Here is a 17,583-nt window from a genome sequence, read left to right on the forward strand (position 1 = left end):
CTGGTTGTCCCTTATCCACCCTACTAGTTACATCCTCGAAAAATTCTATAAGATTCGTCAAACATGATTTACCTTTCGTATATCCATGCTGACTTTGTCCAATGATTTCACCACTTTCCAAATGTGCTGCTATCCCATCTTTAATAACTGACTAGCAGTTTCCCACTACCGATGTTAGACTAACTGGTCTGTAATTCCCCGTTTTCTCTCTCCCTCCCGTTTTAAAAAGTGGGGTTATATTAGCTACCCTCCAATCCTCAGGAACTACTCCAGAATCTAAAGAGTTTTGAAAAATTATCACTAATGCATCCACTATTTCTGGAGCTACTTCCTTAAGTACTTTGGGATGCAGCCTATCTGGCCCTGGGAATTTGTCGGTCTTTAATCCACTCAACAAAACGTGGCATCTGTAAACACCGCATTTAAAGTTGGTGATCTTTATGCAATTTCTATAAGCATTGCTGGAGTGAATCATAATATAGTTTTAACATGATTAAAAGGTGGTTATGCAATTACTAGCCTTAATCACTTCATTCGTTGCATTAAGAGTTTGCATCAGTTTAATTTGGTAAACCGCAAGCATATGATAAATGACCATTCCCACAGCATAATCCTGCACCATTTAATTTGTATTTTACTTCACCCCTTTGCTTTTCTAGTTTCCTGCTTTGCTAGCTTAAATTATTGCGGATACTATTTTTTGAGAATTAGGTCCAATCTGGAGGTGAGAAGAATCAATTATATTTTTCTTTTAACCTCTTAGATAAGAAAAATTGTGAAACATTTTGAAGTAAAATAAGAAAAGGAAAGGGTTGCAGAGTTTTCCGAATCTCATGCCTGCTCTGCCATTCGGTAAAATTGTGGCAAACTGATTTCAGAAACACGTCCTACAGTAATACCATTTCTATTGATTCCCTTAATATCCACAAAATATAAGCACCAACACGGGCTTCTTATGGGGTCACAGGATTCACTATCGTATGGGGTAAATAAATGTCTTTTCATTTCAGCCATGATTGTTCAGCTATTTTGAGGCGCCATTCCAGTGAGGTGAAACATCATTCATTCAAACACCAATTCAATTACATCATGATGCAATTGTTTCATTTTTCTTTCCAATATACCCTTCCTTCAAACAGACAGAAGATGAAGATGAATCATTTATATTGGAGGACCCAACTCTTTTGAATACAGATAACATTGATGCACACTCTGGTGAAACTTCTTCTCTTGCTAGTTCTGACAGTGGCGACAGGACAAACCTAAAACGGTGAGTGTTACAGGGAACATAGTTTCTTCTATTAATAAGTAAAACCTAAAACGGTGAGTGTTATAGGGAACATAGTTTCTTCTATTAATAAGTAGTCAGAAAGTGACAGGAATGTGGAATTGTGAGTAAGATAACACTAAATATGTGGGCTTTATCTTTGCACCTGTTTTATTTTAATTTCATTTTCCATGTTCTTGTGCTTCAATTACTAATTTACTTTTCGCCATTGCTTGGGTGAGAAGATAAGTGGAAAGGCCTTATCTAATGGAATGGCATTGAAGTAACTTCCTGTAATTTAACTAATAGATCAGATATTTTATCTTTTATATAATATTTTAAATAATAAATAATGAGCAGTGATTAAATGGTCAGATGTAATCCAAATGATTTGTATTTAGAATGGTGGAATATTTTAGAGTAAGAAATATGTGGAGTGCTTTGTGAGCTGAAATCTGATTTATTTGTTGTTATCCTTATGAGCCTGTCCCACCTAGGTGATTTTGCAGGCAACTGGCGGCGAGTGTGAAGCCGTAGCAGGTCACTGAAAAACCGGCGACTGGAATGGCCACTGTCAGATTGGAACACACACACACACACACACACACACACACACACACACACACACACACACACACACACACACACACACACACAACCCCTCCCGCTCCCCTCTTCCTTCACCAGGATAAACGGGAGGAGCGCTATCTGACTAATTCACACAGTGCTAAGCCAATGTGATACAGACACACACCACGATGAACAGGAAGGTTGGCGCTGTAATTAAGACGGTGAAAGCACAGTCTACGGAAGGGTCACTTAAGTCCTTTAAAAGAAGGGGGTGGGGAGAAGGAGTGGAGACAACTTTTAAGAAGCTACAGATACACGGCTGTGATGCTCGCCGGTCATTAACATTACTGGTCGGTTATCCTTTGTTCTGAAAACTACAGTTGACGTTTTTTTTCTCATTGAGCCAATGAAAATTCACTGGTGAGCACCGGCGACAAACTACAAGAACCTACGGCAACCTACGACCTGGTGTCAAAATTCAGGTCGCCGCATGTTGAAAAATGAGTGGAGACCAGAATGAAGCCGAGACTAGTTCCGAGAGTGCGGGAGCTACTCACGACCATGAAGGCGACTCCCTGGCAACCACCCACGAACATGTGGCGACCATGTGGCGAATGCATAGTCTCCTGTAGTCGCCTAAAAAGTTGCCTAAGTGGGACAGGCCCTTTAGGAGTTACAAGTGTTCTGTTAAAATAATGTGCGTCTAATTCTTTATATTGCTATGTTTCAACGTTAGTTGCCTTCTCCTTGATTTAAGATGAAGGAAACCATGAAAAGTTTTTTAGATTCCCATTATTGTATTTTGTTGAGAATATCATATCCTTTTAGTTTATTTTCATGTGATTCCAGTGCTATAAAGGACCTGTACCACTTGGGCAACAGGCCTTAACGAGTTTAGAAGGGTTCAGGAGAGTTTGAAAAGATAATAATAATAATACATTTTATTGATGGGCGCTTTTCAAGAGTCTCAAGGACACCTTACAAAAATTTAGCAGGTAGAGGAAAAACATGTAAGGGGAATGAAATAAATAGTAGAGACATGACTAGTACACAAAGTAAAGACAGAATACAATTCAAAACACAATATGAGGCAATTAGTGCACAGATGAAAAGGGAGGGGGACGTGGGGCTAAGGATAGGCAGAGGTGAAGAGATGGGTCTTGAGGCGGGACTGGAAGATGGTGAGGGACACGGAATTGCGGATCAGTTGGGGGAGGGAGTTCCAGAGCCTGGGAGCTGCCCTGGAGAAGGCTCTGTCCCCAAAACTGCAGAGTTTGGACTTGTGGATGGAGAGGAGACCGGCTGATGTGGATCTGAGGGACCGTGAGGGTTGGTAGGGGGAGAGGAAGTCAGTGAGATATGGGGGGGGAGGGGGGGGCAGATGGTGGAGGGCTTTGTAGGTGAGGATCAGGATTTTGTAGGTGATCCGGTGGGAGATGGGTAGCCAGTGAAGATCACATGTTGAAGACCTTCGACTATGTAGAAGACCTCCTTCGACTATGTTGAAAACCAGCTTCGACTAGCGACGACTAACTTTGGGAAAATTGGACACCGAATTGTGGAGAGTGAAGACGATTTCCTCGACCTCGCATCAACCTCCCTTCGACTATGATGAAGACTATCTACGACTACTTTTGATTACCGTTGATTACTTTAGACTGCCCTCAATTACCTACGAATAACATGATGACTTTCTACGACCTACTACGACTAAGCCTAGGAGTAAAAAAAAGTATCAATTTTTTTCCATGGCGACCATTTTTTTTTACTCACGGGCATTCTTTAACATATTGAAAAAAAATGCTGAGGCCTCGAGTACGCGGAGACCACTCTCGAGCATGAAGGAGAGTTACGAAGACCTCCTACGACCTCACGTCGACCATGCTGCGGGATTATTTTGTTTCCCTTGGTAATTTTGAATCAGAACGTACAAAACTCGCATGCGGGGTTCCTCAGGGCTCCATTCTTGGACCCATTTTGTTCAACATTTATATGCTCCCCCTAGCTCAGATCATAGAGCATTTTAACATATCCTACCACACTTATGCCGATGACACACAACTATATATCGCAGTGTCACCACATGACCATAGTCCCCTACACTCACTGAGCCAGTGTGTCAAACATATCAATGAGTGGATGAACCAGAACTTCCTCCAGCTCAATGCAAATAAGACAGAAATTATTGTCTTTGGTCCCAAAAAAACAAGGCTAGAGGTGAGTGCTCAACTTGACTCAATTGCACTGAAAACCACAGACAAAGCCAGAAACCTTGGTGTAGTTATGGACTCGGATTTGAATTTTAACAGCCATATAAAGACCATTACCAGATCTGCCTATTACCATCTAAAAAATATTGCAAGAATCAAGGGATTTCTGTCCAAAGAAGACACTGAAAAACTTGTTCATGCATATATTTTTAGTAGGTTAGATTATTGTAATGGCATCTTTACAGGTCTCAATAAAAAATCAATGAAACAACTGCAGTTTATCCAAAATGCCGCTGCCAGAGTCTTGACCAACACCAAGAAAATGGACCACATTACACCTGTCCTTAAATCTTTGCACTGGCTCCCTGTGTGTAAGAGGATAGATTTTAAAATTCTGTTACTGACCTACAAGGCACTGAATGGTCTAGGTCCAAAATACACCTCTGACCTACTTGTTATATATGAGGCGCCTAGACTCCTCAGGTCTTCAGGGACAGGTTTACTCTGTGTTCCCAGGGTCAGAACTAAAAAGGCTGAAGCAGCATTCGGTTTTTATGCTCCACGCCTGTGGAACAAGCTCCCTGAACACCTGAGGTGTGCACAGACTGTAAGCGCATTTAAATCAGGCCTAAAAGCACTGTTGTTTACTATAGCTTGTCCATAACCCGACATGCAGGTAATCTTAACCGTCTAATTTTAACCCTTTTATGTGCTTTTAAAAATCGTTTTATTGTTTCATTGACGTTTTATTATTCATACAATTGTCGTATTGCTTATTTTGCAATTTTTAATTATTGACTTTTATTTTTTCTTTCCTGTAAAACACCTTGAATTGCTGTTTGCACGAATGGTGCTATACAAATAAACTTGCCTTGCCTATGAGTCGAGGGCAAATTCGCCAGAACTCGCGGATTAGGTCGCCCAAGTGGGATCGGCCCTTAACTGTAAAAAGGAGTCTTGTGGTACAGATTGGCAACAATGATTACAGACATACTGTAACTTTGTACTGTCTGACAGCTGTGCTGGGCCTAACCAAGAGAAAAAAACTCTCCATAGGACTTGTCTTCCACCGTTCTTGTTCCCTTCAACAATTTATATTGCAAATCAATTTTAAAATAAAAGTGATCTTCCACGTTAAATAATAAATGATTATAATTTTATTTAATGGATAAATTATTCCTAATTCATGTTTATTGCAATAGTTCTGAATATTTGGATGATGGGATGGGAGATGGATATGTGCTGGCATTTCCCCATGCAAAGGTTTAAGGTGCTGTGTGAAAATACCAAATAGTATGTTGGGTAAAACAAAGTGCTAGCAACTCAGCGGATCAGGCAACACCTGGGGAGGGAGTGGACAGGCAACATATTGGGTCTATCTGATTCACTTCAGATGCTGCCTCATCCGTTGAGTTCCTCCTGCACTTTGTGTTTTGCTCAGAATTGTAGCTTCTGGTGTTTCTTGCGTCTCCACCTTGCTTGGTAGCTTCAATGAGAAAAGTCAAATACTTTGTCTTGGATCTGAAGTCACGGATTGGGTAAGGATATGGTAGTAATTTTTATTTCTCTAAATTACTTTAATGACCTGGATGCATTTTCATGTTGAGGAGGTGGTTTCATGGTTCCCTAACTTTGTATTTCGGGACAATTTAATTAACTAATTTAAAATTCTGCAGGTTAAATTCTTTGGTTGGATTTAAACTGGTTATTAAGACTGGCCTCTTAATAACTAGTTCTGCAGAACTATTTAACTGTACCATTTTGATTGTAACATATAAAATTTGTCACTGCTAATGAGAAAATTATCATGATAATCTCAACCATGAAATCAGCTGAAATAAATCTGTCATTTCCTCTTGCAATTACTTCTCGACTAATCTTGAGTGATTCATTTAGGACCTAGATTAAAATCCAGTGTTGAATGCTAGTGAATTCATGGCAGAATAACATAACAATAGTGATGTGCATCTCATACGGTTTCATTTTCCTCTTTTCCCTCATTATACATTTTTCCAGAAGAAAAAAAGTTTCAGACATCAGCTCATGCATTCATGGTTCAGTTGTTCGGCGATCAGTCCTTAAAGGAGTTTCTGCACAAGTTGTTTCTGCAGCAGTAAGTATATTTTCTTTCCCTCTTTATCGTCTCCTCTAAATATTCCCTCTGAATTGCAGTTTTATAGTTGAGCTAAATGGCATTTGATTCTACCTACTATACAATATACAAGGGGTTGCAATTGTGGCTTTTTTTTGGTGTTTCTTTAAGATAGATGACTCATCAGTTTTGGAAACAAAGGTATTCTAAAATACAAACAGTTGTGAAGAGGAATTAAGTTGTCCTTAAGGCTGTTGAATAGATTTTTTGATTGAAAATTGGTGCTTTGACCATAATTTCAACGCTGGTATGAACATTAGGATGTCTAACAGTCAATAAATACAATGAACAGCAGGTTATTGAGCCAGAGGGTGGTGAATCTGTGGAATTCATTGCCATAGACAGCAGTGGAGGCCATTGGGTATTTTTTTAAATGGAGAATGATAGGTTCTTGATTAGTAAGGGTGCCAACAGATACGGGGAGAATGTAGGAGAATGGAAAAGATAAATCACCCATGATCAAATGGCAGAGCAGACTCATTGGGTTGAATGGCCTAATTCCGTTCCTACAGTGCTTCGGACAATGTTTGGGACAAAGACTCATCATTTATTTATTTGCCTCTTGTACTCCACAATTTGAGATTTGTAATAGATAAAAAAAATCACATGTGGTTAAAGTGCACATTGTCAGATTTTAATAAAGGCCATTTTTATTCATTTTGGTTTTACCATGTTAAAATTACAGCAGTGTTTATACATAGAACCCCTATTTCAGGACACCGTAATGTTTGGGACACAGCAATGTAAATGAAAGTAGTCATGTTTAGTATTTTGTGACATATCCTTTGCATGCAATGACTGCTTCAAGTCTGTGACTCATGGACATCACCAGTTGCTGGGTGTCTTCTCTGGTGATGCTCTGCCAGGCCTGTATTGCAGCTATCTTCAACTTATGCTTGTTTGGGGGCTAGTTCCATTCAGTTTTCTCTTCAGCATATAAAAATAATGCTCAATTGGGTTCCCGTCAGGTGATTGACTTGGCCACTCAAGAATTGACCACTTTTTGGCTTTGAAAAACTCGTTTGTTGCTTTAGCAGTATGTTTGGGATCATTGTCTTACTGTAGAATGAACCGCCGGCCAATGAGTCTTGTAGCATTTGTTTGAATGAGCCGATAGGATGTGTCTATACACATCAGAATTCATTATGCTACTACCATCAGCAGTTGTATCATCAATGGTGGCGCAGCGGTAGAGTTGCTGCCTTACAGCGAATGCAGCACCGGAGACCCGGATTCGATCCCGACTACGGGTGCTGTCTGTATGGAGTTTGTACGTTCTTCCCGCGACTTGCATGGGTTTCCTCCAAGATCTTTGGTTTCCTCCCACACGCCAAAGACATACAGGTATGTGGGTTAATTGGTTTGGTAAATGTAAAAATTGTCCTTAGTGTGTGTAGGTTAGTGTTAATATGCGGGGATCGCTGGTAGGAATCACTTTGATAGTCTTCTGCGGCCAGTGGTCATTGACAAATCCACACCTGACTCCTGAAGAGTGTTTCTAATCTGTCGGACAGGTGTTTGGGGATTTGCCTTTATTATAGAGAGAATTCTTCTGTCATCAGCTGTGAAGTTCTTCCTTGGCCTGCCAGTCCCTTTGCGATTAGTAAGCTCACCAGTGATTCTTTCTTCTTAATGATGTTCCAAACAGTTGATTTGGGTAAGCCTAAGGTTTGGCTGATGTCTCCAACAGTTTTATTCTTGTTTCTCAGTCTCATAATGGCTTCTTTGCCTTTCATTGGCACAACTTTGGTCCTCGTGTTGATAAACGGCAATAAAAGTTTCCAAAGGTGATGGAAAGATTGGAAGAAAGACTAGGTGCTGAGAACTCTCTTATATCTGCATAAATGAGGCATTTAAACACACCTGAGCAGTTACAAATGCCTGTGAAGCCATGTGTCCTAAACATTATGGTGCCCTGAAATGGAGGGACTATGTATAAACACGACTAATTTCTACACGGTGAAATCAAAATGAATAAAAATTCCCTTTAATAAAATCTGACAATGTGCACTTTAACCATATGTGATTTTTTTTAATGACAAATTTCAAATTGTAAAGTACAGAGGCAAATAAATAAATGATGGGTCTTTGTCCCCAACATTATGGAGGGCACTGTATGTTTCATGAACTTATATTAGGAGACCAGAAGACTACATAGAATACCCGCTCATCTTCCTTAAACTTTGTCTTTCTCACCTTTAAGCTATGCACTCTAGTCGATGACGTTTCCACCTTGAAAAAAGGTTCTGATTATCTATGCCTCGCATATAATTTTACATACTTCTGTCAGGTCTCTCTTCAATCTCCTGCATTCCAGATAACACATTCCAGTTTTGTCCATCCTCTCAGTGTAGCTAATAGCTAATTCAATATGTAGCTAATCAATGTGTAGTTTAAAAACTTGATCTTGAAGTTATACCAAGTGACATACAAATATGTATGAAATTCCTGCTTCTATAACTGGTTCCAGGCAGCTCTGGTTCCATTGGTCTAAATGGTAAGTTTCCATTGCTCTAGGGAGGGTTTCAGATACCTAGGTATTGTCATCACCCCCTCTATTTCAACATTGTATGAAGCTAACTGTGGAAAGCTACTAAAGGGGATAAAGGCAGATATGCTCAGATGGGAGATTCTCCCTCTATCTCTAATTGGTAGAATTGAAGTTGTTCGAATGAATATTTTGCCCCAACTGCTTTTTCTATTTCAATCTTTGCCTGTAGGGGTCCCTGGAGTGGCATTTAATGTGTTGGACAAAGAGCTATTAAGATTTGTGTGGCAAAATAAGAAACCCAGAGTTAGACTTAAGACACTGTTACTACCAAAACAAAAAGGGGGCCTAAATATGCCCAACATTAAATATTATTACTGGGCAGCGCAGTTGAGAACCCTGATAGCATGGATAACAAATGATAAGGAAATGGGATGGGTGAGAATAGAGCAAATTTATATCCCAGTATTGCCCTGGCTGGGCTCTCATTTCTAAGTCAAGTAAACTGGAAGAAATTAAAAATAGATAATTAATGGATAAAATTCACAATGAAAACTTGGCTGGTTATAAGAAAGCAACTAATTCTCTTCAATTCTATATCTAGAGCACTCAAGATAGCTATTCCTATTTTTTTACCCAGCAAAATTGACAAGGGTTTCAGAAATTGGGCGGACAAAGGGCTCACTACAGTGGATCAGCTTTTTTGTGGGGGAGTTTTGAAATCATATGAGCATCTTCAGAAAGAATTCGGACTGTCGAGGACGGACTTTTTTAGATGTCTCCAATACGGCATTACTTGCAGACACACGTAGATTGGGAGCAGATATGTAAATTACCTTCTAATTTGGAAAATATTTTCCTGTTGACTATGGAGGGAGCGTTAAAAAAGAATTTGATATCCCATTTATATAACATCCTGAAGGGCCCTTCCCACCCTGGACACAACCTGTTCCACCTGCTGCCCTCTGGCAGACGGTACAGGTCTTTCAAAACTCGCACAAACAGACTCGGAGACAGCTTCTACCCCATAGCCATACGTGAACTTAACAATGCAAAATAAGTAATAACACTCACATTCAACTGAATGGTTCTACCTCAGCTGCTATTGTTATTTATCTGTAATTTTTTTTAATATGTATATATTTTTACCTTTTTTTATATATTTAAAATTGCTCTTGTGAATCGCACCATGGGATTGACTTTTAAATTTTGTTGTACCATGTGCAATGACAATAAAGAGATTCATTCATTCATTCATAAAGGACTTCAAGATGATGTAAAAGGAAACACTATAGAAATGAAACAGAAATGGGAATTGGAAATTAATATTATTATTATTACTGATGAAATGTGGGAAAAGACATGTCTTTTGGGTCACAGGTTAACAAAACAGCCCCACCTGGAGGGAGTTTGAATGGAAAACTAGAATGAGAGTATTTAAGACTCCTCTTATGTTAGCAAGATACAGCAACACCACAGATTTATGCTGGAGACAATGCGGGAAGATTGGTGATCATACCCATATTTTTTGGGATTGCCCCAAATTGTACCAATATTGGAGAAACATTCAGGTGGAGATTAAGTTAATTTTGGAGATGGATTTATCTCTGGAGCCGGCATGTTTCATACTAGGAGATACTCCAGTAATGATAGATACCAAAAATCAGAAATACCTGCTTGGGGTGTTGCTGTTGATAGCAAAGAAGATGATCACAGTGTTATGGAGAAAGGAAAAGCCACCAAATGTTCAACAGTGGAGGGAAAGACTGAAAAGTGTATATTTGATGGAAAGTATACCAGCTAAACTCCAGTTGAGGACTGATGCTTTCAATATTATTTGGACACCGGTATTATTACAATTGCCAAGATTGATTAAGGACACAATTTGATGAGCTTGCTCTGGTGCCTGTGAATAGGATGCTGCTACGATAGAACACTAAGATGATTTGATGTGATGCTGATAGATGCGAGGTGACTTGTATATTTTGTATGTATGTGTATTTTGTCTTGTCAATAAATGTTCAGTGCAAAAAAAATAAAAAAAATATGGTAATGTGAAAATTACATTATCAACCTGAATGGTGGAATAAGCTTGAGCAACCAAGTGGGATATGGTATCTGTGGCCTGACCGATTATAGGAAGAAGCTGTGTATCTCTTTAATCAAGCAGAATCAGTAATTGTGGAATACACAATGCAACCTTGGCAATTGTAATAATACCGGTGTCCAAATAATATTGAAAGCGTCAACTGGAGTTTAGCTCGTATACTTTCCATCAAATATACACTTTTCAGTCTTATTTAAGAGGGAGTTAGACGTGGCCCTTGTGGCTAAGGGGATCAGGGGGTATGGAGAGAAGGCAGGCACGGGATACTGAGTTGGATGATCAGCCATGATCATATTGAATGGCGGTGCAGGCTCGAAGTGCCGAATGGCCTACTCCTGCACCTATTTTCTATGTTTCTATGACCATTGAAAATTATGTAAATTAGATTAAGTGAAATCAATGTCAGGCTGTCACATAATGTGGAACAGAGATGGCAAAAGGGAGCTTTAATTAAGAAAGACAAAAGCATTTGTATGAGTTAATGTCAAATTGTTGCACCAGGTATAGAATACACCAGTAAATAAGAACTTGCTTAAATATAGGACTTTGAGACCACACACATCAATTCTTACAATCCAGTCTCCTTATTTAGGCAAGGATATATTTGTTTTGGAGACAATTTAGTGCGAGTTTACAAGTTTGATTTTGGTTTGAAGATGGCTGTCTTCAAATTGAGGAAATTGAGGAGAACGAGTGTGCGGCTCTGGACTTGAGGAGAATAAAACATCTAATTGAAATATACTGAAGCAGTATAGCAAGGTTAATGCTCTGATGTTGCTGCTGATGAGAGAGATGACAAAATCTGAGTACAAGATTGAGGTGAGGAGGAATGTCTTCTTGTGTGAATCTTTGGAATCCTGTGCTCCAGAGATTTTTGCATGCTGAATCATTATCTGTATTTAATTTTGGAACATAGTGGAATTGAGATCTTGAGGAAATCAGGCAAGGGAATAAAGTAGATAGAAAAGTTCAAATTAATATGCTTTTATTGAATGGGGGTTGCAGCATTGAGTTATGAGACCTATTTCTTTGTACTTAAGCACAAATAATGTTATATAACACACTGAACTATTTACAGTAAACTATGGCCCATAATGTGGACTTTTATTGTTTAATCTATATTGTTAAAATTTGGATTTAAAACATTGTCATTTGACATAAATGGGATCAAAAAATGATTTTGAGTGCAGTGATCCTTTGGGGAGATGTGACTATTAAAACCTAATAACTTGTTTTAACAGGATAGAATTGACGCAGGATTACCCACTGCTGTTGTGAGTACAGTATATATAATCATTCATTTTTACTTTGTTATGGTATTGATTAAACTGCTTGTTTAAATGTTTAATTTACCTTTCTAAATGAGGGAATGGTTATCGTGAGGAGAGTTGATTGTTTAATGGACAATAGAATGCTTCAGAATAATTAATAATCAATAATTAAATGATTAATGAAACATGGGATCAGGCTGGCCTTTTAACTCGAAATTAGTGATTTTTCTTTGTCAGAATTCTCTTAAGGTGCTCTTTGGGATTAAAGTAGATAATCTATTGATCTGTTTAAGAAAGAACTGCAGATGCTGGAAAATTGAAGTTAGACAATGGAGACACTCAGTGGGTGAGGCAGCATCTATGGAGCAAAGGAAATAGGCAACGTTTTGGGTCGAGACCCTTCAGACTGATTTGAGGGTGGGGGGGGGCGGGAGGAAGGAAGGAAGAGGCGGGGACAGTAGGCTGAGGGAGAGCTGAGAAGGGGAGGAGAAAACAGGGAGTACCTGAAATTAGAGAACTTAATGTCCATACCGCTGGGGTGTAAACAGCCCAAGCAAAATATGAAATGCTGCTCCTCCAATTCTGGCCATGGAGGAGGCTCAGGACAGAAAGGTCGGATTCGGAATGGGAGGGGGAGTGCTGAGCCACCGGGAGATCAGGCGGGTTAATGTGAACCGAGCGGAGGTGTTGGGTGAAGCGATCGCCAAACCTAACCTTGGTCTCACCGATGTAGAGCATCTGACTCCTAGAGCAGTGGATGCAATAGATGAGGTTGGAGGAGGTGCAGTAAACCTCTGTCGCACCGGGAAAGACTGCTTGGGTCCTTGAATGGAGTCGGGTGGAGGTAAAGCGACAAGTATAGCATTCCCTTCGGTTGCAAGGGAAAGTGCCAGTAGAGTGGGTGGTTTGGATGGGAAGGGACGAATTGACCAGGGAGTTACAGAGGCAGCGGTCTCTGCGGAAAGCAGACAGGGGAGGAGATGGGAAGATGTGGCCGGTGGTGGGATGCCGTTGGAGGTGGCGAAAATGTCGGAGGATTATTTGTTGTATGTGACATCTGGTCAGGTGGAAGGTGAGGACATGGGGATCCTCTGTCCTTGTTACGAGTGGGGGAGATGGGGAGTGAGAGTAGAGTTACGGGGTATAGAAGAGACCGTGTTGTGAGCCTCATCTATAGTAGAAGATGGGAACCCGCGTTCCCTGAATAATGAGGCCATCTCCGATGCCCTGGTGTGGAACACCTCGTCCTGGGTACAAATGCAGCGTAGAGGAATTGGGAGTAGGGGATGGAGTCCTTCCATGAACAGGGTTGGAAGAAGTGTAATCCAGATAGCCATTGGGTAACTCCCTGGTCAATTCCTCCTTAACTTCGCTCACTCCTAAATCCCTGGTCAATTCGGCCCTTCCCATCTAAACCACCCCCTCTCCTGGCACTTTCCCTTGCAACCGCAAGAAATGCTACATTTGTCACTTTACCTCCCCCGTTGACTCCATTCAAGGACCCAAGCAGTCATTCCAGGTGCAGCCGAGGTTCACCTGCACCTTCTCCAACCTCATCTATTGCATCCGCTGCTCTAGATGTCAGCTGCTCTACATCGGTGAGACCAAGCTCGATTCGTATTAACCTACCTAATCTCCCGATGGCTCAGCACTTCAACTCCCCATTCCGAATCTGACCTTTCTGTCCTTGGCCTTCTCCATGGCCAGAGTGCCAAATCTGAGGGGTCTTCTGAATGGCATGCTTTCTCTTTTTCGGTTTGTCACTCAATTCCCTTCCGACTACACTCTCTTACATTTGCCAGCTGGTGACATTTTCCTGGATCTGTGATTGTCCAAGACATTGGAAGAACGCTGGATTTTTTATTTCAAACTGGATATATATTTCACAAGTTTAAGGTGCTATGTCATGCCTCATTCTGCATAGATTAGCACATCAAGCAGAAACAAAATCAACAATAATTCAAAAGCAAGTACAGGTGCACAACCTTTTATCCGAAAGTGTCTTGGGACCAGACACTTCTCGGATTTCTGAATTTTTCGGATGTCGGAAGGGAAGAATTTTAGCGTAGATTAGGTAGGTAGCGCGGGCGGCTTGGAAAATCTGCAGCGGCTGCCTCTTCCCCGGAGACCGGGGAATCATTGTAAATCATTCCTTAAATGTTAGTCAGTTACTTTGGAGGGCTTTTATGTGGTGAAGGGGGAACTTTAATTCTTAGTCCCCTACCTGGTCGGAGAGGCGGGGAGCGGGCAATGCCTTTCCGGGTCGCCATGCGGTAAGCTTCAAGCACTGTGGCCGCCGACTCCGAACATCGCGGACCTGGGGCTGCATGCGTTCGGCCGCGGGCGGCACTGGATTTGTAGCGCCGCAGAGCCAGGGTTCCAGTATTAAAGTTCTCTGGAGAAATAAAGTTTCCCCCTTCACCCCCCACCCCCACCACCACATAAAAGCCCTCCAAACTAACTGACTAACATTTAAGCAATGATTTACAGATGTTTAAGTGTCTCCCCGGTCTCCAGGGAGGAGGCAGCCGCTACAGTAGTACAGACCTGGGTTGACCGTGGGTCGTTTGGGGTCAAGTTTGGCGCCAAATGCGAGCTTTGGTGTGCAGACGACACCCTGGAAAAATGTCCGGGTTTCGGAGCTTTTTGGTGTCCGGAATTTTGGATTAAAGGTTGTGCACCTGTAACTACAAATTCTGGAAATCCTAAAATAAAAATGGAAAAAGCTGAAATAGATATCAATTCAGGCTCTATCTGCAGGGAGAGAAATGGTTAGTTTCTGATTGATGAAAGGTGATCAACTTGGAATGTTAACTCTTTCATTTTCTGCAGATGCTGCCTGATTTAGCAGGCAATTCTGTGTCCTAGGAAAATGTAATTAATTATCTTTCAATATTGAAAGACATGTTGCTCATGCCTCATCGAAATCCATTACTAATCAAAGTCCTCATTCTGTGGACATTGTATTCAGTGAGCACATCTCACTATGTTAAGACTGCATTCAAATGAATTCCGCACAGAAATGCCAATCATATTATCCATTTGGTGCTATTTCACCCGAAAACTATGGCAAAAGTGATCTTTTCAGGACTTGATTGATACACAGTTTACACATAGTAGCTGGATGGTGGAGTGCCTACTTTTAATGTGTCTGTTTAGAGATGATGAAACAGTGTGGTTGCCTTTAGCAGTGATAGGTTATTCAACATTCCTGAAGCTGGAAATGGTATAATATAGCCAAGAATCAAATTATTTTTAAACATACTTTTCCTTCTCTAGGTTGTTTCAAGCCTAATAGCAGTGGGAACATCACATGGATTGGCACTTGTATTTGGTAAGGTAGAAATACAGACTCCCCAATTGTTTTTGCTCATTGTATCAAATTCTAATGATATTGTAGAATTTAAATGAAGATTTCACCATGAATTTGCAAATATTTTCAGTTGATCAAATTTGCGAAATTGCATTTAAGACTTTATGTTTGAATTTTTCTATATGTAAATATTTGTCTTCAAAATTGTTCCTGTCTACAAAGAATATTGAAAAAGAATAATTTTGAAATTGGATTATTCTACCAAATTGGTGTGATAAGATTGAAAATTATGGGTCTTGAACCCATCATGTTCAGCTAAGTGAAATAAATAGGAAATATTTGGTTGCGGTTTAATCATTACTAACATGCAGCCAAAAAGTGATACAGCATGGAAGCAGACCCTTTGGCCCAACTCCTCCATATTGACCTTTTTCCTGAGCTAGTTCCATTTGCCAGTATACCTTTAGTCTTTAGTTTAGAGATACAACGTGGAAACAGGCCCTTCAGCCATCCAAGTCCACGCCGACCAGCGATCAACAAGTACTCTACCCTATACATATTACAATTTTTTTTTACAATTAACCTGTATGCCTTTAGATTGTGTGAGGAAACCAGAGCACCTGAAAAAAACCCACGTATTCACAGGGAGAATGTACAAACTCCATACAGACAGCATCGATAGAGAAGATAGACCTGGAACTATGCCGCTCCTATACCTCTATACCTTTCCTATCCATGTACATGTCCTAGTGTCCTTTAAGTATTGTATTTATACCTGCCTCTACATCTGCCTCTGACATCTCATTGCACATACTTACCACTTTCTGTGTGGAACATCTTGTCATTTAGGTCTCCTTTAAATCTTTTTCCTCGCTCCTGCAACCTATTCCCTTAACCTGGGAAAAAGACTATATCAATCTATCCTTATCTATGCTCCTTATGATTTTATAAACGTCTATAAGGTGATCCCTCAGCCTCCTTTGCTCCATGAAAAAAACACTCATCTTATCCAATTTCTATAACTCCAGTCCAGGCACGTGCCGTGAGTAATTACTCAGGGTAGGCAGTTAGCCGGCTTTAAAAAAAAATCTTAAACCACTCATGCGCAGATTGTTCTCTCCGAAAAAAAAAAAAAAAGTAACAATTCAATTTTCCCAAGGCTTCTAAATGTCCTTCATTTTTTAATTACTGAATGGGTGGGGGACAGAAGATGAAGGCAGGTGGAGAGATGGTGGGAAAAACGGGAGCACACCCGTTGTCATCTTATTAAATCAGTTGTCATCTTATTGAATGACAATACTGATTCAAGGGGTCCAATTGGAGGGAGAGTTCCTTTCACAGCGTTTGGAGAGTCTGTGCCAGGGGTTAAAGATGCGGGGAGGGCAGGAGTGTTGAGAAGTAGAGGGTCGGAGATCATATCAGTAACTCACTCACCGCTGCCGCAGCGCTCCGGGCATGGACAGCTGAACTGGTCGCCACTTCTGGGGATAGAAGCAGCTCGGGTGACTGCCAGCGGCCGCCGGGACCCGACAGCAGAACCGGCTGCCATTTCAGTGCCTTCTGCCGGCCCGCTCACCTCGGGCAGTGCTCTCCGTCTGAACATCTCTCACCTGCATGCTCGTCGGCTTCGCTCATGTCAACCACGTCCCGCAAATCTTTAAATTCCCACATACAAGTAACCTCAACTGGTCCCGTGAACGTGCTGTTGGAATTTAAAGATTTGCGGGAAGCCGGCCGGCGAGCGGCAGGTGAGAGGTGTTCAGACGGAGAGCACTGCCAGAGGTGAGCGGGGACCAGCAGAAGGGGCTGAAGTGGCAGTCGGTTCTGCTGTCGGGTCCCTAGCGGCCACTCGCAGTCACCCGAGCTGCTTCCTTCCTTGGAAGTGGCAGCCAGTCCTGCTGTCCATGCCCGGAGCGCTGCGGCAGCCACCCGAACTAATTAACTCCCCGGCCACAATAAAACCATACAAAACCATATAGCAATTACAGCACGGAAACAGGGCATCTCGGCCCTTCTAGTCCGTGCCGAACACTTACTCTCACCTAGTCCCATCTACCTGCACTCAGACCAGAGCGTGGCAAGTGGGTTACTGATCCCGATCCCCTCCTTCACAACGGCAGACTCCCCAAACACTGTGAAAGGAGCTCTCCCCCCCACCCCAGGAAATACAGTATTTAAAAACATAAAGCACCAAGAAATGTACTT

At 41.2% G+C, this 17,583-nt stretch overlaps 1 protein-coding gene across 1 annotated transcript in view; it reads left to right on the forward strand.

The window, feature by feature from the left end:
* The window catches only part of vps8 (VPS8 subunit of CORVET complex), a 434,442-nt gene that overhangs the window by 13,461 nt on the left and 403,398 nt on the right, over positions 1–17,583 (forward strand). Inside the window, exons 3-6 of the mRNA XM_055638558.1 lie at positions 1,140–1,270; positions 6,064–6,160; positions 12,036–12,068; positions 15,345–15,399. Of these exons, the coding sequence (XP_055494533.1) occupies positions 1,140–1,270; positions 6,064–6,160; positions 12,036–12,068; positions 15,345–15,399 (316 nt within the window). The remainder of the gene's footprint in view (positions 1–1,139; positions 1,271–6,063; positions 6,161–12,035; positions 12,069–15,344; positions 15,400–17,583) is intronic.

Source organism: Leucoraja erinacea, chromosome 7, assembly GCF_028641065.1.
Source record: "Leucoraja erinacea ecotype New England chromosome 7, Leri_hhj_1, whole genome shotgun sequence".
NCBI lineage: Eukaryota > Metazoa > Chordata > Chondrichthyes > Rajiformes > Rajidae > Leucoraja > Leucoraja erinaceus.